The sequence below is a fragment of the Tiliqua scincoides genome, chromosome 3 (assembly GCF_035046505.1).
Source record: "Tiliqua scincoides isolate rTilSci1 chromosome 3, rTilSci1.hap2, whole genome shotgun sequence".
Classification (NCBI taxonomy): Eukaryota; Metazoa; Chordata; class Lepidosauria; order Squamata; family Scincidae; genus Tiliqua; species Tiliqua scincoides.
Genome location: NC_089823.1, coordinates 218497973 through 218524301, shown reverse-complemented (window position 1 = coordinate 218524301; position 26329 = coordinate 218497973). Strand labels below are relative to the sequence as shown.

General features: G+C 43.3%; 2 protein-coding genes across 2 annotated transcripts in view; one reads left to right on the top strand and one right to left on the bottom strand.

The window, feature by feature from the left end:
- The first annotated feature begins 775 nt into the window (after positions 1 to 775).
- LOC136645436 (ovocalyxin-32-like) lies at positions 776 to 14541 on the top strand. The gene is made up of 6 exons (XM_066621673.1): positions 776 to 1035; positions 8388 to 8450; positions 9606 to 9744; positions 11088 to 11215; positions 11890 to 11952; positions 13945 to 14541. The coding sequence occupies exons 1-6, from the start codon at positions 823 to 825 to the stop codon at positions 14107 to 14109; spliced, it is 771 nt and encodes a 256-aa protein (XP_066477770.1). The 5' UTR covers positions 776 to 822; the 3' UTR covers positions 14110 to 14541.
- Positions 14542 to 18639: 4098 nt separating this feature from the next.
- The window catches only part of GFM1 (G elongation factor mitochondrial 1), a 36587-nt gene continuing 28897 nt past the window's right edge, over positions 18640 to 26329 (bottom strand). The window contains exons 15-18 of the mRNA XM_066619637.1: positions 24476 to 24620; positions 21868 to 22028; positions 20699 to 20752; positions 18640 to 19508 (exon numbers count right to left, since the gene is read on the bottom strand). Of these exons, the coding sequence (XP_066475734.1) occupies positions 19377 to 19508; positions 20699 to 20752; positions 21868 to 22028; positions 24476 to 24620 (492 nt within the window). The 3' untranslated portion in view covers positions 18640 to 19376. The remainder of the gene's footprint in view (positions 19509 to 20698; positions 20753 to 21867; positions 22029 to 24475; positions 24621 to 26329) is intronic.

The following is a 26329-nucleotide window of genomic DNA, read 5'->3' as shown; positions in this document are numbered from 1 at the left end:
TGCCTTAACTGTCAGGAGATTCAGAGTTGTTTCTCTGTCACAGATACTCTCTCTCACACACACACACACACAAAAACTATCCCTCTCTCACACACACACAAACACAAAACACTCTCACACAGGCACAAACACTCACTCTCTCATACACACACACATTCATAAAAATTCACTCACACAGGCACAAACACAGTCTCTCTCATACACACACAGAAAAACTCTCTCTCTCTCAAACACACAGGCACAATTACACACTTTCTCACACATACACTCAGAAAAACTCTCCCAAAAACTCTAACACATACACAAACTCACTCCTCACACACACACTCAAACTCACTCTCTCACACATAGGCACAAACACACACTCACAAAAATTCTCTCTTTCACATAGGCATAAACTCTCTCTCTCACACTGACACACACAAATACACTCACAAAAGCTCATACACACAAAAAACTCAGTCTCTCTCACACACACTCACAAAAATTCACTCTCTATCACACAGGCATAATCTCTCTCTCATTGACACACAAATACACTCTCACAAATACTCTCTCTCTCTCTCTCTCTCTCTCACACACACACACACACACACACACACAAAAGCAAAAAACTCTCCTACACACACACCCCCCCAGTGGGAAGCGAGAGGAGAGGTCAGTGCTGGAACTGGGACACAGGCGAGGCAACCCCCGCCCGCCCGCCCGGCGCGCTGGGACGGGCGGAAGGAAGCGGGGGCGGGCGGGCTGCGCTGCGCTGGGCTGGGGCGGCCGTACTTGGGCGAGCGCCGGCTCAGCGCCGGCTCAGTCTGCCGCCCGAAGATGCCGCGCCTGCCGCTGCCCGCGGCGCTGCTGCTGCTGTGCGCCGCCCTGGCCGCGTCCTCGCCCCGCCTGGTGTGGAAGGACCAGCTGCTGCGCCCCTCCAGCCCGCAGGTGCTGCGCGTCTCCCGCGCCGCGCTCAGCTACCGCAACGTCCGCGAGGGCTCGCCCAGCGCTGTCCGGGCGCTCGGCCACGTCACCAGGGTCTCCTCCAAGGTAAAGGGCGCAGGACGCGCTCTGCACATGGGCAGAGGCGCCGCTGTCTCCGCAGCAGACTGCTTGGCGCTCATGCCAGGGAAGGAAGGAGGGAGGGGGGCTCGCCCAAGGTCCAGCTCCTGCTGATCCTGGGTGTTGCGGTGCCGAAAAGAGTGAGGCTCCAGTAGCGCAGCTGGGGGGTCATGGCGCTAAGTCTTTGCAGGCATCTGAGCGTGTGGTCCCTTCCCCCTCCACTTCAGAGCCATTCCGGGTGGGGGGCAAGAGCCTAGCAGTAGAGTAGCTGGAGGGGGGGTCACAGCGTTGAGTCTTTGCAGGCACCTGAATGCACTGTGCAAGCAGCCCTTTCCGCTCCCTTTTGGAGCCATTCGAGGAGGCAAGACCCCAGCAGTAGCATAGCTGGAGGGGGGTCACAGCACTGGCCGCATCATGGCACTAAGTCTTTGCAGGCACCTGGATGCACTGTGCAAGCAACCCTTTCCCCCTCGCTTTTGGAGTGGCGTGAGCCTAGCAGTAGCATAGTTAGAGGGGGGTCACAGCACCTGTATGCATCACAGCACTAAGTCTTTGCACTGCTCCTGAACTCACTGTACAAAGCACTAAGTCTTTGCAAGCACCTGACAGGGCTGTGCAAGTGGCCCCTTCCTCCTGCCTTTCAGAGCCATTCCAGGCGGCCAGAGCCTAGCAGTAGCATAGCTAGAGGGGGGTCACAGCACCTGAATGCATCACAGCACTTTGCAAAACACCTGAACGCATCACAGACTTTGCAGGCTCCTGTGCCAGCAGCAGGCGAATGCCTCCGTTTTGCTCTCACCACCTGGAATGGCTCCAAAGAGGAGGGGGAAGGGGCTGCTGGCACAGCGCACTCAGGCCCCTGCAAAGACTTAATGCTGTGACCCCCCTCTAGTTACACTGCTACTTGGCATTGTGCAGACAAACAAACTCCACACGTTCTCATAAGGTTACAAACCCAGCAGCCAGTACAGAGACCACCTAAATATAGGCTATATCCATAACTTCTAGCCTGCCAGTGGTATTCGTTTGTTCTCTTTGTACTTTCCTGGTCGAGCGGGTTGCCCGCATTTTTCAGGACAACTGTACCTTTCACACGTCCAGAAACAGTAGGTCATCAGGCTTTCCACATCCCTTCATCTCCATGCTTAGAAAGGCTTCACCTGCCTGATTACAATGGTCAGATGGCCCAGGAGCTTTCTAAAAAAAAAAGGTTGGCAGCTCTTTGTCCAATATGTACACCAGCATGCAATTAGTGTGTAGATTGTTTTATCTTTGCAAGACTATCTTTTTGGCTGCTAACTATGCACATGAGCATTTTGCCACAGTTTGGTACTGTACATGGTCAAATTCTGTTAGCTGCTTGGCAGGCTAGTAGAAGGCACCCTCAGGCAAGAGTAATTTGGATGTTGGTACAAATTGGCTCAGAGCCAATTTGTTTTCAGTTTGCCTGCTGGTGATGACAGGCGTGTAATGATTGCACCTAAATTTTGACAGAAGCTACACATTACCAGTAAACAAGTGACTGTAAATGCTGTTTCTCTGTTGTAAAGGAGAGGGCAGTTTGCAATGGAGAATCTGCCTTTGGGTATCTCGATTTGTGAGTCCCATTTACCAGCAAAATATTTGGATCCAAGCAGCTATCATTTTGTTTAACTTTAACTGCTTAATCCAAGCAACTGAGATTTTTCTTTGAGAAACACAGTGGCCTCTTTTCTTCCATGCAGCTGTGTTTTGCAAGCCTAGGCGCTTGAAGGTGCCAGGCCACCATCATCATTTTTCAGTTGTGGAACAGTCTGTGTGTGAGAGTTTTATTTAAAATATTTCTGCCCCACATCTCCCCTTGTAAACAAAGGGCAATACCCAGTCATGAAGGGAAGAGTGCATATGCTTCTTTGATGTGCCATGGATTTCAGAAAAGGATTGATGTTAGGTCCAGTTCTCACTCCCACAATTTACTGAGCACAGTCACACGTTAGAGGCAGTCCTGGTCTCAACCTTCAGCTACCAGCCTGGTCTCTCCACTCTCTGTTGGAAGAGAAGTTAGCTTGCCTCAAACTATGGGCATATATGATAGTGCCCATAGGTATTGACAGTACATAAACTGTCTTTCTCATGATGCAAACAAAACAAAACCAGGAGCAGGGAGAAAGTGATTCGTACCCCTTTCGCTGGAGGAGAAACACCTAGCTCCTAAACTCTTGAGTTTTTGTGAACACCAGTAGCACTCCCAGGCTTTCATAAAAAAGGAAGAGGAGCTTCAAGATGACAGGAGATTGGGCCCGAAACCTCCACCCGATCAGTGGATTTCACTGTGTGATACTGATTTGCACTGTTTTGTTCTAAGCATTCCCAAAATGCAGTTTAATGTAGTTGTTTTGTTCTTCTTATGTTGTCCTGCAAACATTATGACTTTATGGGCATACTGTTATTTTGCTCCCATATCCACATAGGCTGTTTTAGAAAGCAACTGTACTTTTTGGCACCAGGGGAGGGGGAATAGTTGTTTTGCCATTACTGTACTTACCTAGACATCTGGTATCATTTTGGTGCCCATAAAGATATTCATGCACGGTTCTCTTCCCTTTGCCAGTATAGCAGTAGAGCAGAAATGTATGATAAAACTATGCCCATGTTTGCAAAAGTATTAATTGCATGTTTATAATATTTATAGTATCTAAACCATTTGGAGCAAGGCCGGGTCTTTACTGATATTTTTAGCATTCCTGCTACATTAAATAAGAATGCCAGGCTGGGGACCTGCTATGCTCAACAGACATACTAATGAAAATCGAGGCTGGTTGTTCAGATCTCTGGTATATGATTTTTCTTTAAGCAGAGGATAAATGTTGGTCCCCTGAACAATTCCCTCTTCCCTATGCTTCAACCTCACTTGTGACAACATCAAAGATTACTCTGGAAACCTTCCCCAAGCAGGTTAAGGCCAGAGCTGTCAGTATCCCCAGCTCTGAAGCAAGCTCTAATCTCCATTGGAGTGTTCAATCTTTTTATCATGCTGAAAATATAAAGCGATAGTCTTAAGCAGGCAGCAAACAGCCTGGGGCAACAGTTTTCTTCTTCCTCTTCTGTATCATGGAGGTGTTTGTAGGGTAGCAAAAGATGAGAGTAAGCAATCTCTGTAATGTTTTACAAAACAGACCAGCTGACCAGCTGGGAAGGAAGGAGAATGTTGAACATTTCCAGCCCTTGGACTTTATCAGAAGAATGTTTTGGATGCAGTTTGATCAGAAGCTGTTCTTTCCAAGAAAACTGTACTGCTTGGAGGGGGAAAGGGCAGAGAAAGCGCAATGTCTCCCAAGAGCCTATTCAATCCAGATGCTAGCTTGGTAGAAATAGTTGCCAGCTACAGAAGCTCCTGTGCCTTTATATCAGTTCGGCATGGGATAACATTGTAGATGTGGCTTTACCAAGACATACCTTCCTGAGAGTCTAACTCGGGAATTGGGCACCCGCACAAGCCTTTGAAATGTTTCTTTCTAATATTAAACTTGATAATGTGGTGGGTCATGACTTCATGACAAATGTTCAGCTCCAGGGGGTTTGGAAAGGGACCTCAGATGTCCAGCTGCATCTTCCATTGGGACATCAGGTGGTGGAGATGATGGGCTTCCTGGCAGGCTTGGGAGGAGTTCATTGCCTGCCAAGACAAAGTCGAGTCCAAGGATATTTTTTGACAAATGAGATTGGCACCCAGTGGATACGAAGATATTCCAGTCATTAGAACTCCAACTCACTGATGAGCAGAAATGAAGCGGAGCTGAGCATTCCAGAGAGGCTCCTTCCAGGTGCATATGCACTTCCAAAGAACCCATAATCTATGCCATGAGATGTGAAATGTGACTTAATCCTCCACATATAGGAAGTGATGTCAAGGCTGATGTAGCCACAGAAAGTACCAAAACACAGCAGGCATAATGCTTCTATGATGTCATATTCCCCACACTTACAAGGAAAGCTGTGGTTCTAAGGCTGATGCCGTGGGGTAGTGGCTCTCTGTGAGTGCAACAAAAGGGGACACTGACTTCCCTCTTGCAGTTGCCTTCTTCTTCCTGCAGCATATCTTGCAGAAGATGTTGCTGTACTCTGTGATAGAGCAGATCGATAATGCTGCAGAGATGAGACAAAGGATCATGTGAACTGATGTGAGGAAGTGAAGAAACCGGAGGACACCCACTTCCTCTGAGGTTTCTGAGTAAGAGAGAGACTGCTCACCAGTCCATATCTCTTTCTTTGCTGCGTGCCTGGTTGTGGGACCATATAAATGGGAAGAGAATAAAACACTGAGGACATGTGGGGAGGCAGGATATCTGGTCTTCGTTTCTTTTGAATTTATATGTTATTTTGCAGCCCACAGATTTCATTATCCATGTGTTTTGGTATCTCCCGCAGATACCATGACTCCACCTGTTTTTGTACTTGCTTTACCATCATTTCATTAGAATGTGATAGAAGAATCTTGACAGCAAGGTGCTAGTTGGGATAGAAATACTAAGGAACAAATACATAACTAAACCATACTTATTAAAGCTTCAATAGTATTTGTTAGCCAACTGTAATAATCAGGAGTGTGCCTGAAGAGGTAACTGCCCAAGCTGTATTTTTGCTCTGCGAAATATTAATCTAGCAGAGGTAAAATGAGTCCTCAATGCATTTCTTTCCTAATGTGCAGGCTGTTAAACAAGCCTAGCATTGTCAAGTTATAAGCTTGCTTTGCAAATGTTTTTGGAATTTCATCCACCCCTTCTTTATCCATCAAAGTGCATCTTTTTGTGGTGAAAAGAAATGGTGCTTGAAAAACAGACCAGAGAGTAAAATAAGTGAAAGGTGCATGAAAAGTAATGGATACTCAATGCAAGCCACACTGAAGCAAGATATAAATTTTTCAGATAAATAATAAATCCCTAACTAGCTAGGGTTGCCAGCTGTCCAGAAGAGTGGCTCGGCTTGCTTTTGTGCTTCTAACAGGAGCCAACTTTGTGGAAATCAGCTGGTGAGGCATTTCATAGCATGAAAATATGCATTAGGTGTTCTTGGGCATTCCGTATCTGTGGATGCTATACTAAAGTCCACTGATGTGCACCTTGAACTGCCAATCCCACCCCATGCTTACACAGTATTTATCTGAAGTGACAAATGTACTCTGGGATCCTCCCCATGATTAGGGACAATGGGTGCTCTTCAGACAAATGACACAGGTGTGGTGGACAGGGTGACAGAGTGCAGTGGCCTGCCCTATGGCCCAGAGACTGGGAAGTGTCTCAGACAGTGCTCATAGTTATGTAACACCTGAATAGGGCTATCATCATCTGCAAAGGTCTGCTAATGGAGCCACCATTGAAAGCTTACTCCTGCGTCCTGTTCATAAGGAGATGCTGGACATCTGGAGTCAGACATATGGAGTCAGACCATCTAGCTTGGTAATGTTTATACTGACTGGCAGAAACTTTCTAGGGTTCCAGGTGAGTTTTCCCAGCCCCATCTGGAGATGCAAAGCAAGTGCTTGGTCACTGAGCTACAGCCCTTCACCTTGGCAACCCCAAAGCTTGCACATATAGCTAAAAGTTGGAGACCCTTGCCCTTACGTATGTCTTTAGCCACCTGTCCAGAACTTCAGCCTAGAGCTATTTGGCAGCTGTTGTGTGTTTCCATTGTGAGAACTGGGAATATTAAATGGAAAAAAAAAGAACTCAGAAAGGCCCTAAATATTTCATTTCAACCTGTTATACTTAATGTCGCAAGATTAATACACAGAGATCATCAGCCAATCTTGGAGGAGGATGGTTTTATAACCGGGTAGCAGGAATAAAAGAAAAAAATATTGAGCAAGGGTAGAGATGTTAAAAAAAAGTTGTGTTTTTCCCTCACATTCTCTGGATGGTTGGTAAACTTCTTGTGCTGGAACAGGCAGGCCAGTGGATCTGTGCTGCATCCAGCACAAAGTTTGGGTGCTCACTGGTTCAGCCCAGTCAAGAGGACTCACTTCCCCTTAACCCAGGCAGAGCCACTGCAGCCCCAAGGGGGCTACTTGGATCTGCATCACCCGAATCAGTGGCACAAATCCAAGCAGCCCAGGGCTGGCCCAGGCTCCCCAGGAACGGGGTTAGGATCCGGCATAACCGCCTCCCACTCTCTGCCCACCCCTGGGAACACCCTGGGAAGTGAATGTACCCCACTAGGATCAGGCTGGGGCATAGCAGTGACAGCTGAGACAGGTTGCCATGGCATGCCTTAGTCTACCTTCAAGGAACCTGTGAGTGCATAGGAAGCAAGATACGCAGGATGTCTGTCTGTCTCCCCATTACCATGGGCTCAAATCAACATGGAGCTGTAAAGCTTACTGGGGATCTCATGTGAGTCACTGCCTCTCAGCCCTAACCTGCCTTTCAGGTGTGTTATGAGGGTAAAAGGGGGACCCATGTACATCACCTTGAGTTCCTTAGAAGAAGGGTAGAAGAAAAATAATAAATACATAAGATGAAGCAAAAATGATCAGACACAGCATCCATTTGGAAATGAAAACCTCTCTGGACTCAATCTAGTCAATGTTAAGCATTTAAACTAGGGATTCTTAATCAGAGGTATCCATACTTCTTGGGAGTATGGGAACCAAATGGTGGGATTAAGGGACTTAATTGCTGAAAAAAATTTAAATTATTTTAAATTTTTAAAAAATTGTTGTTAGATTACATTATTAGCTATCACCATTGTCAATATGGATTGAGGTGCTCTGTTGCTAGCCTATGTAAAGGAAAACCAAGCTATTGACACCTTGTGAAGTCATATTGGTACCTAATAGAACTAGTGATGATCATGATTTTGACAGCCTGGTGAAGGAGGCATGGGGACATAGTGGGCAAGCCTTTCGGGGTGGTCTGGGATCATAAAAAGAACCCCTGATTTAAACCTCTTTCATTGAGGTTAAGTGGACACAGTAGTGCTTAATTTTGGCTCCATCGCAATAGCTGTACTTGCTTACAAGATGGTTCTACCACTGGTAATCATAAAGGTCTTCAAGACAAATGTCTGCTAAGCTAGCAGAGACCAAAAAGACCTCTTTAAAGTTTCAATGAAGGAGAGGAAGCTGACTCTTTCAGATCACGTGCTCAAACCATACACATCAGCTCACCTCTGTCAAATGGGGCGAAAATCCATTCTGGTCTCTTTTATGGAGGTTTTGTGAGGATTGATGAGGAAAAGTAGTAGATGAAGCACTTTTAGCACCCATGAGAGTATACGTTCCCCAACTACAATTTTAGCAAATACTTTTAGAGGCATAGATTTTAAAACAATTCAGTTGTGAATCTTGCTTCTCTCTCTTCTAGATTATCCCAGGACTTGGACGAAAATACTTCTTGCAGTTTACTACAAAAGACCCTCAAACCAAGGTAGGTTTGCAATAGTAGCTTTGCAGTAGTGTGTATGCTTTCTTGGGAGTCTCATGGAACAAAATGGGGTTTGCTTCTTACTAAACATGCATGAGATTAGTGCCCTACAGCTGTGGTTCTCAAACTCTCAGGGAGTTTGAGGACCGCAGTAAATGCCTGCATGGGAGCAGGGAGACGGCTGGGCTGGGGGAAAGGCAGCAACATGATCCCCAGGATTGCATTGCTAAGGGGGCTGCAAGGACTGGCATTTACTTACCAGTCACTGCAGCAGTCTCCCGGGGGTGTGGGGAGCCCTGCGCAACCCTCTGCAGGGCTCCCCAAAGCTTAGAAAGTGAAAGTGGAGCGATTGCGCCCTGCCTCCGCCAAACCAAAAGTGGAGCGCAATCGCTCCACTTTCACTTTTTGAAGGCTGGGGAGCCTGCAAAAAGTGGAGGGTCGTGCAGGGCTCCCCGCACCCCCAGGAGGCTGATGCAGGGACTGTTAAGTAAATGCTAGTCCCTACAGCCCCCTTAGCAACACTATCCTGGGGATCGAATCGCTGCCTCCCCCTGCCCTTTAAGGGGAAAGAGTCCAGGGCTTTCAGGCTGGGGCGCTGAAGTTCCCTAGTTTGAAAAGCCCTGCCCTACAGTGTTGGACAGTAGGTGCAAACATGATTTCCTCTCCTTGGTTGTGATTCAGAAGCATCTTCCTAAAATGTACAAATGTTCTCAAACTTTTCAGTCTAAATTTTCATGACAGTGTTTTGTGTTTTTAACAACAAAAACCGCCTTACTAATAGCCTTTGATAGACTGCTCACTTTTGTTTACTCCTCTTTTTAAAGGGATCTGATCTAAATTCAACAGGTGCAATTTATCTTGTCAGTCTTCTTCTCTGATTGGAAAATGAGTACCTGCTGAATTTCTCCCTGTCACGTTCAGCATCCTCTCTCAGAAAAAAAGATATTGAATCTAACTTATCTCAAGTCCTCAGGCCTCCAAAGACAGGTGGAGGGGTGGGGAGCAATAGTCCTGACAGACATTCAAAAGATACTACTGATTGAGCTGGATGTTCTCTAGTGCTTGCTTGTAAAACATTTTATTCAGAATCTGCTATTGGACTGCAATGAAGATTTCATTTTTAATTGAAGAGCTGACATTTGCACTTTATTTTTCAAGCAAAATCTGGGGACATGCTTTGCAACTGTGTTCTACATGAAGAAAACCCCCAAGCCAGATGTTACTATTTCTTGCTCTAATACCAAAGACTCTGCTGAACAATTTCAGGAGGACCTCAGCTTGTATTCAAGAATTAGTGGTATGTCTCTTGCAAACTGTATCTCTGTCTCAATATTATTAATTATTAACAGTATTTATATACCGCTTTTCAACTAGAAGTTCACAAAGCGGTTTACAGAGAAAAATCAAATAACTAAATGGCTCCCTGTCCCAAAAGGACTCACAATCTAAAAAGATGCAAATGAATACCAGCAGACAGCCACTAGAATAGACAGTGCTGGGGTGAGGTGGGCCAGTTACTCTCCCCCTGCTAAAAAAAGGAGCACTCACTTGAAAAAGTGCCTCTTAACCAATTAGCAGGGGTTAATAACCCTTCCTAGCATTAATCAGACTTAGGCAAAAGCAAGAGTTTGTAAGCATTACAATCCAACATCCCCTCCTCCTGGTCATGAACACTTAAAAAAGAGTTGCATGTCTACTCCAGGCTGTTGAGTAGCTAGAAGGGGGTCACAGCATTAAGTTTCTGCAGATGCCCGAACACATCATGAAGCAGCCCCTCCCCCTCCACTTCAGAGCCATTCCAGGTGGCTAGAGCAGGGATGTCAAATTCATTTCAAACCAAGGGCCGGATTTCATTCATGATGCCTGCTGAGGGCCGGAAGTGATGTCATAAGGCAGGAAATGATGTCATTAAACAGGTCATAACCAAAAATAAGCACTTTTTCTCACTTAGAACCTCATTAGCTGCAAATGACAGAAGAGAAAATATGCAGATCTTGATCATATTTCAAGATATGGGAGAGCCCAATTTTCATGTGGGCTGCCCTTTCAGAAGTAACACCTTAGCACTGCTTAGCAGATGAGTGCCTGAGGGCCAGATAAAAAGCTTCCACCAGCCTTATGCTTGACACCCCTAGGCTAGAGCAAAAGGGAGGAGATGCCTCCCTTTTGCTCTAGTTGCCCAGAATGGCTGGGAGGGGCCACTTGCACAGTGCTTTCAGGTGCCTGCAAAAACTTAGTGCTGGGACCCCCTCCCAGCTATGTTAATGGCTGCAGGCATTTGGAAGGAGGATGTGATGATAGTGATGGCATGATTGCTAGGCAATAGGGGTCCGCAGCAGCCAGCCATTCCTCATTGAACTGTACTAAAACGTGCAGAACCAATTTTTCAAAGCTTACCAGAGAAGAGAAACATGTACATTTTATTTAAAGAGCAGTGGTGACACTGTCAGCTACTTCTGCTTTTTTAAAACACTGCATCCTTCTTTATCCTAATCTTAAAAGCCCATTTGAAAAACCTTGCTGCATGCAAGTAAAGTATGTATAATAAGGCTTCCTGTATTGGAGTCTGTAACTGCTTGCTGTAAACAGCTCCTGAGTATCACCCGTTCCTAAGCTTTTCTCTTTTTCTGTCCTTTACAGATGTTAGCCATCCCTCCCTGGATCAAGTGTGGGCTTTGGTCAGTCTTGGCAGCAATCACATTGAATGGGAATTATCAACTGAGGACTTGGGTTACTTCCTGAAAGATATCAAGAATGTGAAACAGCAGGTAGGTGAATCTGAAATGGCTTGCATTAGAAGGGAAACCTTTGTCATAGTTTCACCAGCCACAGACTGTCAACTTGGATTCCTTCAAAGCGTGCTTTATCTAGTACCATTTCTGGAAATTTCACTGGAGACCATTCTTACATGGAGGGACCAAAGACCAAAGTTTGGAGCAGAAAATTGCTGTTAGATTGCATCATTAATGGTTGCTATGTGGTTATGACTCGGGGCCCCAGTCCTATCCAACTTTCCAGTGCTGATGCAGCCATGCCAATAGAGCGTGTGGTACATCCTGGCCGGGGGGGGGGGGGGGTTAGGCTAACTGAGGCTTCCTCAAGGTAAGGGAACATTTGTTTTTCTTACCTTGGGGCTGCATTGTGGCCGCATCAGCTCTGGATAGGATTGGGCCCTCAGAGAGACATTATCACCCCTTGTTGTCCTGCAGTGTTCCTGGACATGACAACATGAAATCTGAACCGGGGGGGGGGGATCATTTCCAAAGAACAGCATGCCCCAGTATTGAATTGCAAAGCTTACTAAATCCCCCCTGTAAAAGTGTTGTTGTATGTATTTGGATTAATTTTATAGCATAAATTGCTGCTCCTGAATACTGTTGTTTTAAAACCTAATTTTAAATTTTTGACTGGCTGTCTTCATTCTAACTCTTTTCCTTTCCAGAAAAAATACGGTGGTTCACTTGAACTTTACTTTACTGTTGTGCTTGATAATGATGCCTTGGAGGTAAGAAAACCATAATACTTAAAGTGGGTTTTCCCCATTAAATGTGCAGCAATCACCTTACTTCTATAATAATACTTGCACACTCCTGGTGCTGCTCTCCTTTCCCCAGCTCCCCTTATAAAAGACCTTGTTTTGAAAAATTGATTGATTTAGCTTAATTGATTTAGTTTTCTTAATTAAAGTTCTTTCTATTTCTGGATATCTGACTTGAGCTCTTAGCTAGACTAGTCAGTATAGCATGTATATTCATTATATAACCTTGCACTGAGAAGTATCCTTTAGACTTTGCCCTGCTTCCCAAGCATTTAGTATTTCTTGTCTTATATATGCTAGAGACCAGAGTAACTTGCTGAGAATCAGATCAGCAGCACCAGCTTTTACTGTCTCTGGAATAGTCCCATGTGACTATTATGGTATTTGTGTCTCACCTGCTGCCAGGTCCACTGTCCCACACTGCTGACTCCTTCTTCCTGAACGTAGGGAAATATCAGCAGGAGCCATAAAACTCCAGGTCCTGTCATTTTAGAGTTAGAAAGACTTAGGGCACAATCCAAACCAGGTCTACTCAGAAGTAAGAACTATTTTGTTCAATGGGGCTTACTCTCAGGAAAGTGTGGTTAGGATTGCAGCCTCAATTTGAAAACTACAAGTCTGAAGCTGCAATGCCATACACATTTTAATGAGAATAAGCCCCACTGAACACAATGGGATATCCTTCTGAGGAGACATGCATAGGTTTGCACCTAGAAGTTTTTGTACAAGCTTTGAGTCAGCAGTGTGATGCAGCTGCAAAGAAGGCAGGCAGGATTGTAGCCTGCATTTGCAGAACCATAGCTTCCAAGTCTTGAGTAGCGGTTCCACTTTACTCCATATTCATCAGACCTCACCTGGCGTACTGTGTCAATTCTGGATACCTCAGTTTAGGAAAAATGCAGCCAAACTGCCGTGGGTTCAGAGAAGAGCAAGGAGGAGGATCAGAGGACTGGGGAACAAGCCCTATGGGTAGAGGTGTTCGTTTCTGGCAAGTAAGATAGAATTACAGCCTTACTAAATACAACAGGCTTACTTCTGAGTTAAATAACACCATTTTCAAACACCTCTGCCTATGAGGAAACGTTGAGGGAGCTTGGTAGGTTTAGCCTAGAGAAGGCTGAGAGGGGTGTGATGGTGCTTCTCAAATGCCTGAAGGGCTTTCATATGAGAGAAGGAACAAATTTCTTCTTAACCACATCTGAGAGCAGAACTAGATCAAATGGGTGCAAACGGCAAGAGAGAAGATTCTGGTTGGATATCAGGAAGACGTTCTTGACAGTAAGGGCAGTTCAGCAGTAAAACAGATCGCTGAGAGGTGGTGGATTCTCCCTCACTGGAAATCTTCAAGCAGAGACTTGAGAGGCACCTGTTGGAGATACTTTAGGATTTCCTGCTATAGGCAGGTTGGGCTAGATGACCTCGTGGAGTCCTTCCATGAACAGGTCTTTCTCTCAGATCTACAGAAGAACCTAGTCTAGCAACTCACTGTTCAGAATGTTGCTTGTTCTGTTCCAGTGTGCTTCTAATAGGCTCCTGCAAAATTTGCAAGCTCTGAACATCCCATATAGATTTAGGGAAATTTGTATAAGCTTAATCAATCATGGATTTACACTTTAGTTAATTCTTTCCTCAGAGCACAGATGGGCCTTTCTGGACTTCCTGGCCCAGGAAAAGTGTCTGTGCCTGCCCAGCCGCCACCACCACCACAGATGTTTGCACTCTAAAAGTAGCATAGCAAAAAGCCTGAGTTATGAAGGAGGAAGCCTCTGGCTGTAATCTCACTTCAGTCGTGAGCCCACTAGCTAGCCTTGTGTCACCCATGTATCCAGCTACAATCTGGGAATGTTAATTTACTTTGTTGTTAGTTTGTTGTTGTAAGGATTACTTGAGATAATGTTTGTAAAGTGCTTTCAAAAGTGTCATATAAATGCCAACAATAATTTTTGCATCATTCCCCAGCCTCCTACTTCCTGCTACGTGCGCTTAAACTGGCTGCCTGGCACACCTGCCAACGTGAAATATGACTGCTCATCTGAGGATGAATCGTCAGGGTCTGAAGATGGTTCTGGAGAATACGTGGACCTTGGTAGTGGTATTTATACTGATCTGGAAAAGAATTTTTAAATAGGAGGGCAGCCTGCATTATTAAAAAGGTGTAAACAGTTTTACAAGGATGTGGAGCACATTGCATTTGTATTCAAAATCAGTACTGTGATTATTCTTATACATAAATCATTGCACTGCCATGTGTTTGGAAGCTTTGTACTAGTTTATTCTGACCTATCTTTAATCCTTTTTTTCTTAAAAAACCAAACACTTTTCTCCGTCTTCCTAAAATCATTTTTGAAGATATTTTTTATAAAACAAACATGTAAAGACTACTGATTTTTCACCAAGTTTCTTGGATTAGGGATAACTCTTATGTGAGGCAAATTTTAATATATATGTGCGAACAAAAGTTTTGGAAGTTTTTGAAACTGCTATTTTAAGAGAAATATTGGAAGTATGTTATGTTTTGAAAATAAAGATTTGAGCTAACTTTTAACTTATCTTCAATAAAATGAATACTGTTACATGCTGTACTGGCTACTTTATTTTTCCATGTGTGGGATGAATTCATGTGGAGACTTAAGTTCTTATCTCAAATCATCCTCCACATTGACTGAATGTGGAGTAAGGCTACACATACCAGCCCATTCCCTGAGGTCAGTGTGCCTGCTGAGTATGCCCCCTGGTGTTTGAGTAGGAGACATACCTATATAGACTACCAAGATCCAGGTCTACAGAGCTTGTGTCCCGAGTACATTTCTGTACTGCAGCGAGTCATGAACTCTTCACTCACAACAGGACAGGAAATTGAACGCTTTCCACATGCGCTGCCTCTGACGTATCCGCTGCATCACCTGGCAGGACAAAGTTCCAAACAACACAGTCCTGGAACAAGCTGGAATCCCTAGCATGTATGCACTGCTGAAACAGAAACACCTGCGTTGGCTTGGTCATGTCGTGAGAATGGGTGAGGGCCAGATCCCAAAGGATCCCAAAGGATCTCCTTTATGGAGAACTCATGCAGGGAAAGTGCCTTACAGGTAGACCACATCTGCGATACAAGGACATCTGCAAGAGGGATCTGAAGGCCTTAGGAATGGACCTCAACAGATGAGAAACCTTGGCCTCTGAGTGTCCCGCTTGGAGGCAGACTGCAGCATGGCCTCTCCCAGTTTGAAGAGGCACTTGCCCAACAGACTGAGGCAAGAGGCGAAGAAGGAAGGCAGACCAGGGACAGACTGCACTTGCTCCCAGTGTGGAAGGGTTTGTCACTCCTGAATCGGCCTTTTCAGCCACACTAGACCCTGTTCCAGAACCACTTTTCAGAGCATGATACCAGTCTCCCGAGACTGAAGGATGGCAATGAATGAATGATGTGGTTTTCAAACTCTCCAGGAGTTTGAAAAAATCAGTAAGTCCTTGCAGGGGAGGGGAGGGAGAGTGAGGGTGTGGGGAAGGCAGGGGTGCAATCCCCAGCATTGTGTTGGTCAGGGGGCTGCAGGCACTGGGATGTGCTCACCAGTCCCTACAGCAGCTGTCCTGGGGTGCAGGGAACCCTGCGCAAGTGTCTGCAGGACTCCCCAGGTCGTTGAAAGTGGAGTGATCATGCTCCACTTCTGGTTTTGCGGAGGTGGAGCATGATTGCTCCACTTTCACTTTTAGAAGGTTGGGGAGCCCTCAGATGCTCATGCAGGGCTCCCCGCACCCCAGGATGGCTGTTGCAGGGACTTGTGAGTGCATCCCAGTCCCTGCAGCCCCCTGAACCTCCTCTCTGCCCCCACCCCTTAAGGGGGCAGAGGCCAGGGCCTTCAGGCTAGGGCATGCCCCAGTTTGAATACTACTGGATTACACCAACAGGAACCGGAGAGATGTGGTCCTACAGTGTTTGACCCTTTTGGTTATAGATACCAAGTGTAGAGTCAGCACAGGTGCAGCCAGCAATTGTATCAGGGAGGGGATTCTGTTCCCCATTTTTAGTGAACATGGGGACATATTAACATATTAAAACCTACACAATAAGATTTTGAATATACAGGCAGTATGAAAATTGCTGAAATACTGCCTAGCTTTCCCATGGGTCATATGGTGAGATGTATGTTCCTTTAACCATGAGAGTTTTGGCCCAACTCCAGTAGTCTTAACTTATTTTTAGCATGCTATATGCAGACACAAATTAAAATGCTTTACCAAGAAAAACTGCATGAAGAACAGAGGAAATAATATAGGTTAGGTCAACAAAGATCTACTTAATTTTACTCAAATTGGCCTGCCTGGAGTCAGAGAGAGAGAGTTGTGCCTAAATCCTATTGAAATCAATGGGACCTAAATTGTCCCGTTACGGACAAGTAACTCTCTAGTCAAAGCCAATGGTTTCCTTTCTTAATGTTTTAATTTCCATAGAATTTAAGAGTGGTTAAGATCAAGGAGGCAAGTTGCAAGCAAGGGTTTGCTATTTTTAACTTCTACAGTTTATGCTCTAAGAGCTATATGAATGATTCACAGGTGTAAATTGCATGCACTCCTAATTTTTGTTTTTGTAAAAAAAAAACTATAATATGTAAACACTAATGCAAACCATGCTTCACTACAACAGTCCAGAAACCAAGCAATGGCTTTAGAAGCGATGCCCAAAAGTATTTTTGAATTTAAATGGAAACTTTTTCCTTCTTCTACTTCTTTATAAGTACTGTATGCAGAGAATTCCACAGGCCTAGTAACAGATGTGAGAGGGAGAACACATTTTTTCTTGATTTTTTCTAATAAATCAAGATCTGGAAAAAATACACTCATAAAAGAAAATAAACATTTTAATTAGCCAATATTAACATGAGCTGCTGAGCCTGGTTTTGCAAATCCATTTCATGAAGCTAGAAAGATCAACAGAAGGGCCATTGACTAGAAAAAGAATGAAATGACCCAATACCTAATTCATGTATCAGTAAATTCTCTTCCTAAAACTTACAATATAACTAGATTGGAAAAACCAACTGCACTGAGAATAAAGTAAGGGATGGTTTTAAGTCAAGGAACTGTAGCTTTGGACAGGCCAACATCTTTCTTAACTAGAGGAGCAACAGTACCTAGGTGATGGGGTGGGAACTATCCTTCAAGTATTTATTGAGAATACTGATGGCATCTGATGAAATTAATGTCCTTCATATAGGATATCTCTTTTAGGGTCTAGGCTGGGGTTTAAAAAAAATGGTTGCACCCTTCCTAGTGCATGACCTCTCTTCAAGACTGAGGTAAAGAGTTGTCCCTTGCTTTCAGGTTTAGAGAAATGAGCCACAGATCAACACACACCTGCTCTGTAGCAGGCTGCAGCAGTCAGCTTCATAGCCTTCGAAATGCAAACTAAAATGAAGGCATTTGGGGAAACTGCAATAGGGATAGAATCTGTTAGGCAACAGCCCTACAGAATAAAATTTCAGTAGGTTATAAAATGAAAATGGTGAAAGGCAGGCTGAGATACATTCCATGTACATAGTGCAAGTATACTTTGAACAAATATTTCTTTTAGCAGGGAACTGATAACCAACTAAGCATAGGTTACATAGCATTTAAAACAAAAATTTTTGCATACTTTATATCTGTCTTAAGTCAGGAAAAATTACATTGAACCAATATACTGGTGAACAAAAAGTGCATTGTAGTATTGATTATAACAGCAAAGTGCTTTATATATATACCTCCACGCTCAAGCCTCTTCCCATTCTCCATCAGTACAAATTAATTGGCTATAGCTGCGGCTTTCAAACCTGCAGGGAGTTTGAATCCCGCAGTAAGTCTTTGCAGGGGTGGGGGAAGGCAGCGGCGCAATCCCCAGGATCACGCCGCTCAGGGAGGCTGCAGGGGCTTGGTGCACTTGCCCAAGCGCCCTGCAGTCCCCAGGGGTGCAGGGAGCCCTGCACGACCTTCGGCAGGGCTCCCCGGGTCAGGGAAGGTGACAGCGGAGCGCTTGTGCCCCGCTTCGCTAAACCGGAAGCGGTGCGCGATTGCCCCACTTCCCTTTTGACGGGGGTGCACCCTCCAGTCCCTCCAGCAGCCATTCCTGGCTGCGGAGAGCCAGGCGCAAGCACCTGCAGGGCTCTCCGAGTCAGGGAAAGTGAGAGTGGGGCTATCGCGCTCCGCCTCTGCAAAATGGGAAGCGAAGCGTGATCGCCCCACTCTCACTTTCCCTGACCTGAGGAGCCTGCAGGCGCTCGCGCCCGGCTCCCCGCAGCCAGGGACAGCTGCTGCAGGGACTGGAGGGTGCACCCCAGTGCCTGCAGCCTGGTCAAAAGGGGAAGTGGGGCAATCGCGCACCGCTTCCAGTTTAGTGGAGCGGGGCATGATCGCTCCGCTGTCACCTTCCCTGACCCGGTCCCGAAGGTCGCGCAGGGCTCCCTGCACCCCCAGGGGGCTTGGGCAAGTGCACCAAGCCCCTGCAGCCCCCCTGAGCGGCATGATCCTGGGGATCGTGCCGCTGCCTCCTCCCTGTCCCCTGGCTGCCCCCGCCCCTTAAGGGGAAAGGGACCAGGACCCTCAGACTGGGGCATCGTGACACCCCAGTTTGAATACGACTGGGCTATAGCAAAGAAAAAGGGTGCAGTCCAGCCAAACAAGTTATATATTTATATATAAGTTTTATTTATCTCATTTATTTATCTTATTTATATTAACGTCATCCTTCTGAAATCCACTGACTTATAAGCATTTCACTTTGACTAGACTATACCTGAAATATAAGAAACTTGCTGATTCCACCTGACAAGTGTATTTATTCTGATGTTTGCCTTTGTTATTCCATACCATTTACAGATCTGAAGAAATGGTACCACATGGTACAATGGTACAGATCATGGTACCACATTTTTAGTAGCAATGGAAGTGTAATGGAGTCTGACCAGGGAGGCTCATATTAAAATTCTAAATAAACCGTGAAGTTTACTGGCTGACCCTGGACTAGTGACAGTCTTTCAGCATTAACCACTTTGTTGTTTATGAGGGTTGTTGTGAATGAGGTACAAAAAACCTACATATGTTGACCTGAACTCCTTAGGAGATGCTCTGGATGAATCAATAGAAATGTTCTCAAGAATGAAAAATAGTACAGCCAGCATAATGTTAATATAAAGCATTTGAAGCCAGACTAAACACATTTTATTAAATGAAGACAGTGATTAGTTAATGGAATTTCTATAGAAACATTTCAGCAACAGTCTCTCAGTGATTTCATAAAGTCCAAGATTCAAGTTGAAATCCAGCTACCTGCTCCAGATTTTCAAGAGTCATTAAATCAGTAGAGCTTTGCAACAGTAGAAGTTGGTCATCAAATCTTCATGATCAGCTCATATGGAAAATCAGCTCTTGGCTTTGCCCTTTTTCCCAGGTAGCTGTCCTGTTGCTTCTAGGTATTTGTTAACTAGTTCTTCCTGTGTACTGGGTGAACAGGGCTCGTATTTACTGTACTCCATCGTATATTCACCTTTTCCCTATGGAGAGAGAATCTCCAAGTTAGGGGTATTGTAAAGAATATTTTAATTACTTATTACATATTTAAAACACTATGTACATTTTTAAAATGTATACTTTATGTAACATATGGTGGAGTGTAAATAGTGAAGGAAAATAGTATACAATACAGCAACTGACTGGTGCCTTTCAGACAGGCATCTCAGTTTAAAGTTCCAAAAGGCCAAATCTACATTATGTAATAGAAGAATTTAGGTGCATATGTGTATCACCTCAGACAAAAGACAGCAAGTACACTGCCTGCTGAAGAGTAGCTCAGTTTAAAATAAAGATAAACATGCAGGACAACATGAAAGGATTGACTGTATGCAACTTCAGGGTTCATAGATAATGTATCTGACTGCCAGATGCAAGAGAGCAATAACATGAGTGGCAACTTGTTGTGGGCTCCCAGAGGCATCTTATGGACCACTGTGAGATACAGGAAGCTGGATTAGATGGGCCCTTGGCCTGATCCAGCAGAGCTCTTCTTATGTTCTTATAAACAGGACAGTTGTTGACTCCAGAAGGACCCCAAATCATTACTTTCAAACAAAGCTTCAAAACTGATTCATGCAACACAATTTTTTAAAAACATTTTAAAGATTCATCTTACAAGAAACACAATACAGGTTTGTGCATCAGGAGATCCTTACACTGTAAACTCCTATCAGAAAACTCAGAGCTTCTGTAGTGCTCTCAGCCTCAAAATGTTAGCCTGGCTGTTGAAGCAGAGTAATTTAATTTCACTTTCCCCTAAATGAGTTCCCTCTGAATTTTAGTTTTCCAGTTTCTACTTTCATTTTGTTTAATTCTCTTTTTAAGAACCTCTATTTTTCCACATTATGCTAAAAATGTGAGAATGCTAATTTGGCTCCCCATTCATGTGCCTTTTTTCTGCTCCCTCTTTACTTACTGTTATTCTAAACATCTTTCCTTAAATTAAACCAGTAGGACTTGCTTCATTTCCCTGTTCATTTAGGACTGCACTCTTTACCTTACCTACCACATATAAAAATCAGGCAATCATTACTGGAGAATAAATCATCACCATCACAAAAACTGGGTGCATTTCAGTTGTTGTGACACAGGAAACAATAAACAGATGTGCATGTTTACTTCAGTAAAATGAAGACAAAATTGTTTCAACATGCTCAAAAATTATCTTTACCTCAGTGCAGGACCTCAATTCTGTAGCATATCCAAACATATCATTCAATGGCACCTGATGACAAAAGACAGAATATTTGAGATAAGTTTTAGTGAGAAAAAAATTATTATTCTTTTTGCACTGACTAACTGCACTGAATATATTTCAATTGTTATGTCCAAGTACAATGTTTTACCTCAAAACCAATAAAACATTTACAAATTCCCTTCACAAAAAAACCTAAGCATTCTTCAAAAAGCGTACACAACCTGTCTAAATTTGCACAACAGGATTCTGCGCCAGAATGCTCCAAATTAGGCATCAAGAAGTAATTATGCTAATTAAATCTTATTAATGAGAATAAATTTTTCTCATTATAGAATCTGTATGAGTCTGACTCAGAATATCATTAAATGAATATTATCAACCAAGTCCTAAATACTGTCGAAAAATCAAGTAAGTCAAATTCATATGCTTCACTCTCTCACACACACGACTTTGCAAATAAGTGGAACAGATTGCCGGGATAGGTGGTGGATCCCTCACCAGAGATATTCAAGCAGAGACTCGACAAGCACCTGTTGGAAATGCTCTACATGAATTTCCAGCCTAAGACGAGGTTGGACTAGATGGCCCTATTAGGTCCCTTCCAACTCTATGATTCTATAATTCTAACTCTTAACGTCTCTGAAATCCGTAATTTGGAGACTAACATAAGTTATGCAAATCAGACATACAAGTATACTAAGGGCACAATCCTAACCAGGTCTACTCAGAAGTAAGTCCTAATTTGTTCAATGGGGCTTACTCTCAGGAAAGTGTGGTTAGGATTGAAGCCTAATTTGCATAATCTGATCTAGCAAAGTTTTGATTTTTTATTGTTGCAAAAAACAACCCTGATTACATATTCATTACAATGAGTAAATATTAACTCCTGAATGTGCTGGGAGAACCTGTGGAGCTAATCAGTAAGCTAAGATTTGTTATCTCTCTCTTGTTGGCTTTGTCATGGGACACGCCTTTGCAAATACACTTTCGTGAACACAGTGGATCTCTTACTAAAACGGAAGTTAGTTTTATATTTAAAATTGCTAAAATTATAACACTAAAACAGTATCTTAAAAATAATTGGATTGGATTATATTCTATAGATGTAAAGAAACAGTGCGTATACACTGTGTAGCACATACATCAGCATAAAGAGTGAAATAGCCTTCAGCTCCATCTTGTCCCGTGATGATGCCATGACGGCGATTGACTCCTGCCATCACCGTTCCTTGAAATTCAATGGGTGCTACAATTTCCACGGACATAATTGGCTGAAGAATACACATTGTGGAATCATTCATAGCTAATTGAAAAAAGATGGAAAGTTAGAACAATTCTTATCAATAAATACTTATTTTGCATTACTCTAATACTATATAGTAATACAGTATATAGTAATACCTCTTATATCCCAGGGGATATGTTCCTGCAAAGGGGAGCACTATGTGAACATCACTATAGAAATTGCTAAAGGCAACTGGCACCTATTAGTCCTTGCTAGTAGGAATACAATGCTCCCATTGGCTGCAGTAGTTGTTAATCTCAACCAGGAAGAAGACTGCTATAAGAATGCTAAAAGATGAAAGTATTACTGCACATCTAAAACAGTAGACCTGGTAGGGCACTTTCATCTTATGACAAGAACATCAATACAGGTACAGCAGTGTTTCTCAAACTGTGGGTTGGGACGCACTAGGTGGGTCGTGAGCCAATTTCAGGTGGGTTCCCATTCATTTCAATATTTTATTTTTAATATATTAGACTTGATGCTACCATGATATGTGACTGCATTTGGGGAAATGTTACAGACCTGTACTTTTAACAAGCTACTATGTATATTCTTTTAACAATGACGGTAAATGGGACTTACTCCTCAGTAAGAGTGAGTAGGACTGCAGCCTAGGATAGTTAAAAATGTTCCTGCTTGATGCTGTCACTTCTGGTCATGACATCACTTCTGGTGGGTCCTGACAGATTCTCATTCTAAAAAGTGGGTCCCGGTGCTAAATATGTGAGAACCACTGAGGTACAGGATAAAAAATCCAAAGCTCACATAACATAAGAAATACTATACAGACACAGCGATATTTAGAAATGACTTAATATCTATCATATTGATTTTAACTATTCTTTTTGAGGACATTTCTTACATCTAAAAACATCCTCCCTCAGAAGTAGAAATATATGTTTTAACCCTTGAAAAAAAAAATAAATGCACCCGTTTAAAAAGCAAAATCCCACTGATAATCTTTTTCTATATAAAGGTGACCTCTTTATCAAATTATTTTTTCTCAGAATTTCAGATAGTAAATATGGTAGTATTTAAAAATTAAGAATTAACCAATCATCAAATTAGGCTTCAGGATTTGGTTTCCAGCGTAAAGGTAATTCATGGAGTATTGGCCTACCAATGGATGTTAGTCAGGATATACAAATGGCTGTTACTCAGGATATACAAATAGAAACCCCAGCTTCAGAGGAAATAACTACTAAATGACTAGCTCTGTCGGGACATCTAGCTGGCCACTGTTGAGACAGAATGCTGAACAAAATGAACCAGCATAACATTTTTACACAATTAAGAATGGAAAATGGTGCACATAAATACCAGCCCTCCATTTGCTCTCAGTAAATTACCATTAAATGAAATGCTTATTTGGTAACAATTACTGATATTACTGGCTTATTTGGTAAGTTTTGTATAAAACATAGATGTTCTTTGTTGCTTCTGACTAAGCCCAAAGATATGGGAGAGAATGAAGCCCCTTGCACCTCAACAAGTAGCAAATAGGTCTGGGAACAAGGTGATCAGATACAATGGAGTGCCTATTCCTTTAACCATTGGATAGAAGAGGGAATTCTGGCAGGTGCAGCTCAACATGGAAGGGTTTAAAAAGTTGCACCTGCCAAAATTCCCTCTTCTATCCAATGGTTAAAGGAATAGGCACTCTGTCCTGCATTGTATCTGGTCACCCTGTATGGGAAGCATTATCTATGACAGGGAAGAAAAGGGGAAGCAATGATAGCAGTGCTTCAGATTCAGCACAATGAGAGGAGACAGTTCTGGAAATAAACAGCAACATGGGACAGAACATGAACACAGAAATGGGCACAGGAAATCAATGAACTTGCTCAGAGCAAAAAAAAGGAGAGGGTGAGTTGTAGGGGGGAAAAAATTGTAGATTGGAGGACTGACAGCTGGCCAGAACTGGGGTGGCATGATGCTGCATAACAATGTTTTGGGTCGGTTTCTGCTATGGCATGCTGGAATAAAATGCCACTTACCATGTTACATTGCTTGGTTTTCACAAACCTAGACATGTGGGACTTCCACTCTTATTGAAAGGGATAGTGAGAACAAAGGCAATCTGCTTCATTTGCATGATGCCTTTAAATAAAACTGGAAGTGCACAATGGAGCACAGTAAAGGATGATTTGCTTCCAACTTTAATGACTGGGAAAGAGATTAATGTGGCCCATGCCCTCAGTGGGATGGAGGGAGGTGGCAGCAGACTCCAAGTGAAGGACATCCTGAATCTACTACCCCATCACTCCTTACTGTCTGCTGCAGACATAAGCTGCATCAGGTTGTCTCATGGTTAGGCTGGCTGTGGGTCAGAGACTGACTGTGATGGGTGATATAACAAGAGCATAAAACGGGTCTTTTGACATAAGCATAAACTGAGAAAAAATGAACAAACAATAAAATACATCCAAAAATAAAGTGGAAAATAATCCTTCTCTGGATACCTTGTTTCATGGCACCTTCAGCTGCTCTGATGAATGAAATTTCATTAGAGTCCACCATGTGATGAGCACCATCCTCGAGGACAAACCGTATTCCAGAAATCTTGTGACCAGTTAATGGGCCCTTCTCACATGCCTCACGGAACCCCTATAAAGAATCATCTCAGTCACTTCAGTTCCAAACAGTGCTGATTTCTTTTACATCCATAATGCTTTTGAAAACATGTGGAAGAGTTGTAAAACAAAGCAGTGACTAGCAGTCAAAGTGTTACAGAAATAAGAATACCTGATTTTATAAGAAAAGGAAATCATCAAATGCGATTATAAAAATGCCCTATTGTGAGGGGGGGTTATGAGTACTGAACCCTATAAAAATGTCCAAAACAAAGAGCAAAAGTTGCATGCGACTTATTTCAAGTTTGCCATCCAAGTCATGAACAAACTGACTTGAAAGAAAACATCACGGATTCAGTAGATCCATGCTATAAACTAGCAGCCTAGGACAGTAGCCAAAAGCAGCTACATTTGGGAAGAGATATTTGACACACCACCACAAGAGACTGCAGAGAAAAGAGCCTTTTGAATAATCTCTGTGAAACTGTCTTCCCCTCAGTATTTAAAAAGAACAAGATAAAACCAAGATTACAGATGATTCTGAGCCTGCATGCAATGATGCTGTCTCACTGAGACAATATAGTGCTTTGCGAGATCTGTCTGGATTGACCTCATAGCATTATTGGCCACTGCAATCAAAAGTTTACATTACTGCTTTTCTTTAAACATATAGACCAAGATCTAAAAGAGCCAGTGTTAACTCCTGTACTGGACATACGTTGTGGACTGTGACCTCAAGGTTCGGTTCCTCATTCCCTTTAAGGCAGTGTCTTGGAGGTGATTACTTATTTGGTTTTGATTTGGAGTGTGACTACAGCACTGTTGAAAGGTGGGTGCTATTGTCTTTTGAAAAGAATAACTAAACATCTCTGTGTGAGTAAGGGTTAATATGCCTTTAAATGCTGAGTAAAAGATTCAGTTACACTCTGTAGAGACCTTGAGAGCAGGCAGTTAAGTGTACAAAGGACAAATGATACACAGATGTGATGATTTAAAACTAGCAGAGGCTGCTTTGTACATGACATGAAATTGGATTAGCTAATATCACAGGGTGTAACTAACTTAGCAGAATTAAATGTAACTGATTGGTTCTGATCGCTTGTGGGTCAGGGAGGTTTTGCTATAAAAAGAGGTCAGTGTGGCTAGTCAGGAAGAGCCAGGTCTTTGACTGAAGAATCACAAGGGGTGTAGGTCCAATTAGAGCACTCTGCTCCAATGGATATCTGCCAGCACTGGTAAGTAGATGACTAGTCACTTTTAATCTTCAAAGTGGAACAGATACAGAGTTAGGTTATTGTTTCATTTGTACTATCTTGTATGCTGACTCCTTGGAAGCATCCTAGAAGAGCTCTCTTGCTTTTTGGCAATGGGAGTGGTGTTTTCTTTCTAGACATGTTTTGCCTTGTTTTAATGAATAAACTTTTCTTCTGCTTTGAATTAGCCTGCATGTGTATACAATGGTGACATTTGCTCAAATAACTTAAATAAGCTAGTGGGCAGTGTCTTCACACCTGCATGCTCAGTATTGGTGGGGTGTAGTTGAGGAGGAGTCTTGCCTGTTCTGTGTTCACCTTGAGGGTGTGCTGATGAATGTGGGGGCTACTGGATTGGGCTGTTGAGATGAGCAATTGGCTATCTGCCCCACTGTGCATGTTATGCTGGAGTGGGTTACTGAGATGAGCAATTAGCTGCCCTATTGAGAGTATTAAGTTGTGGAAAGTAAGAAAAAAGCCCACATCCACA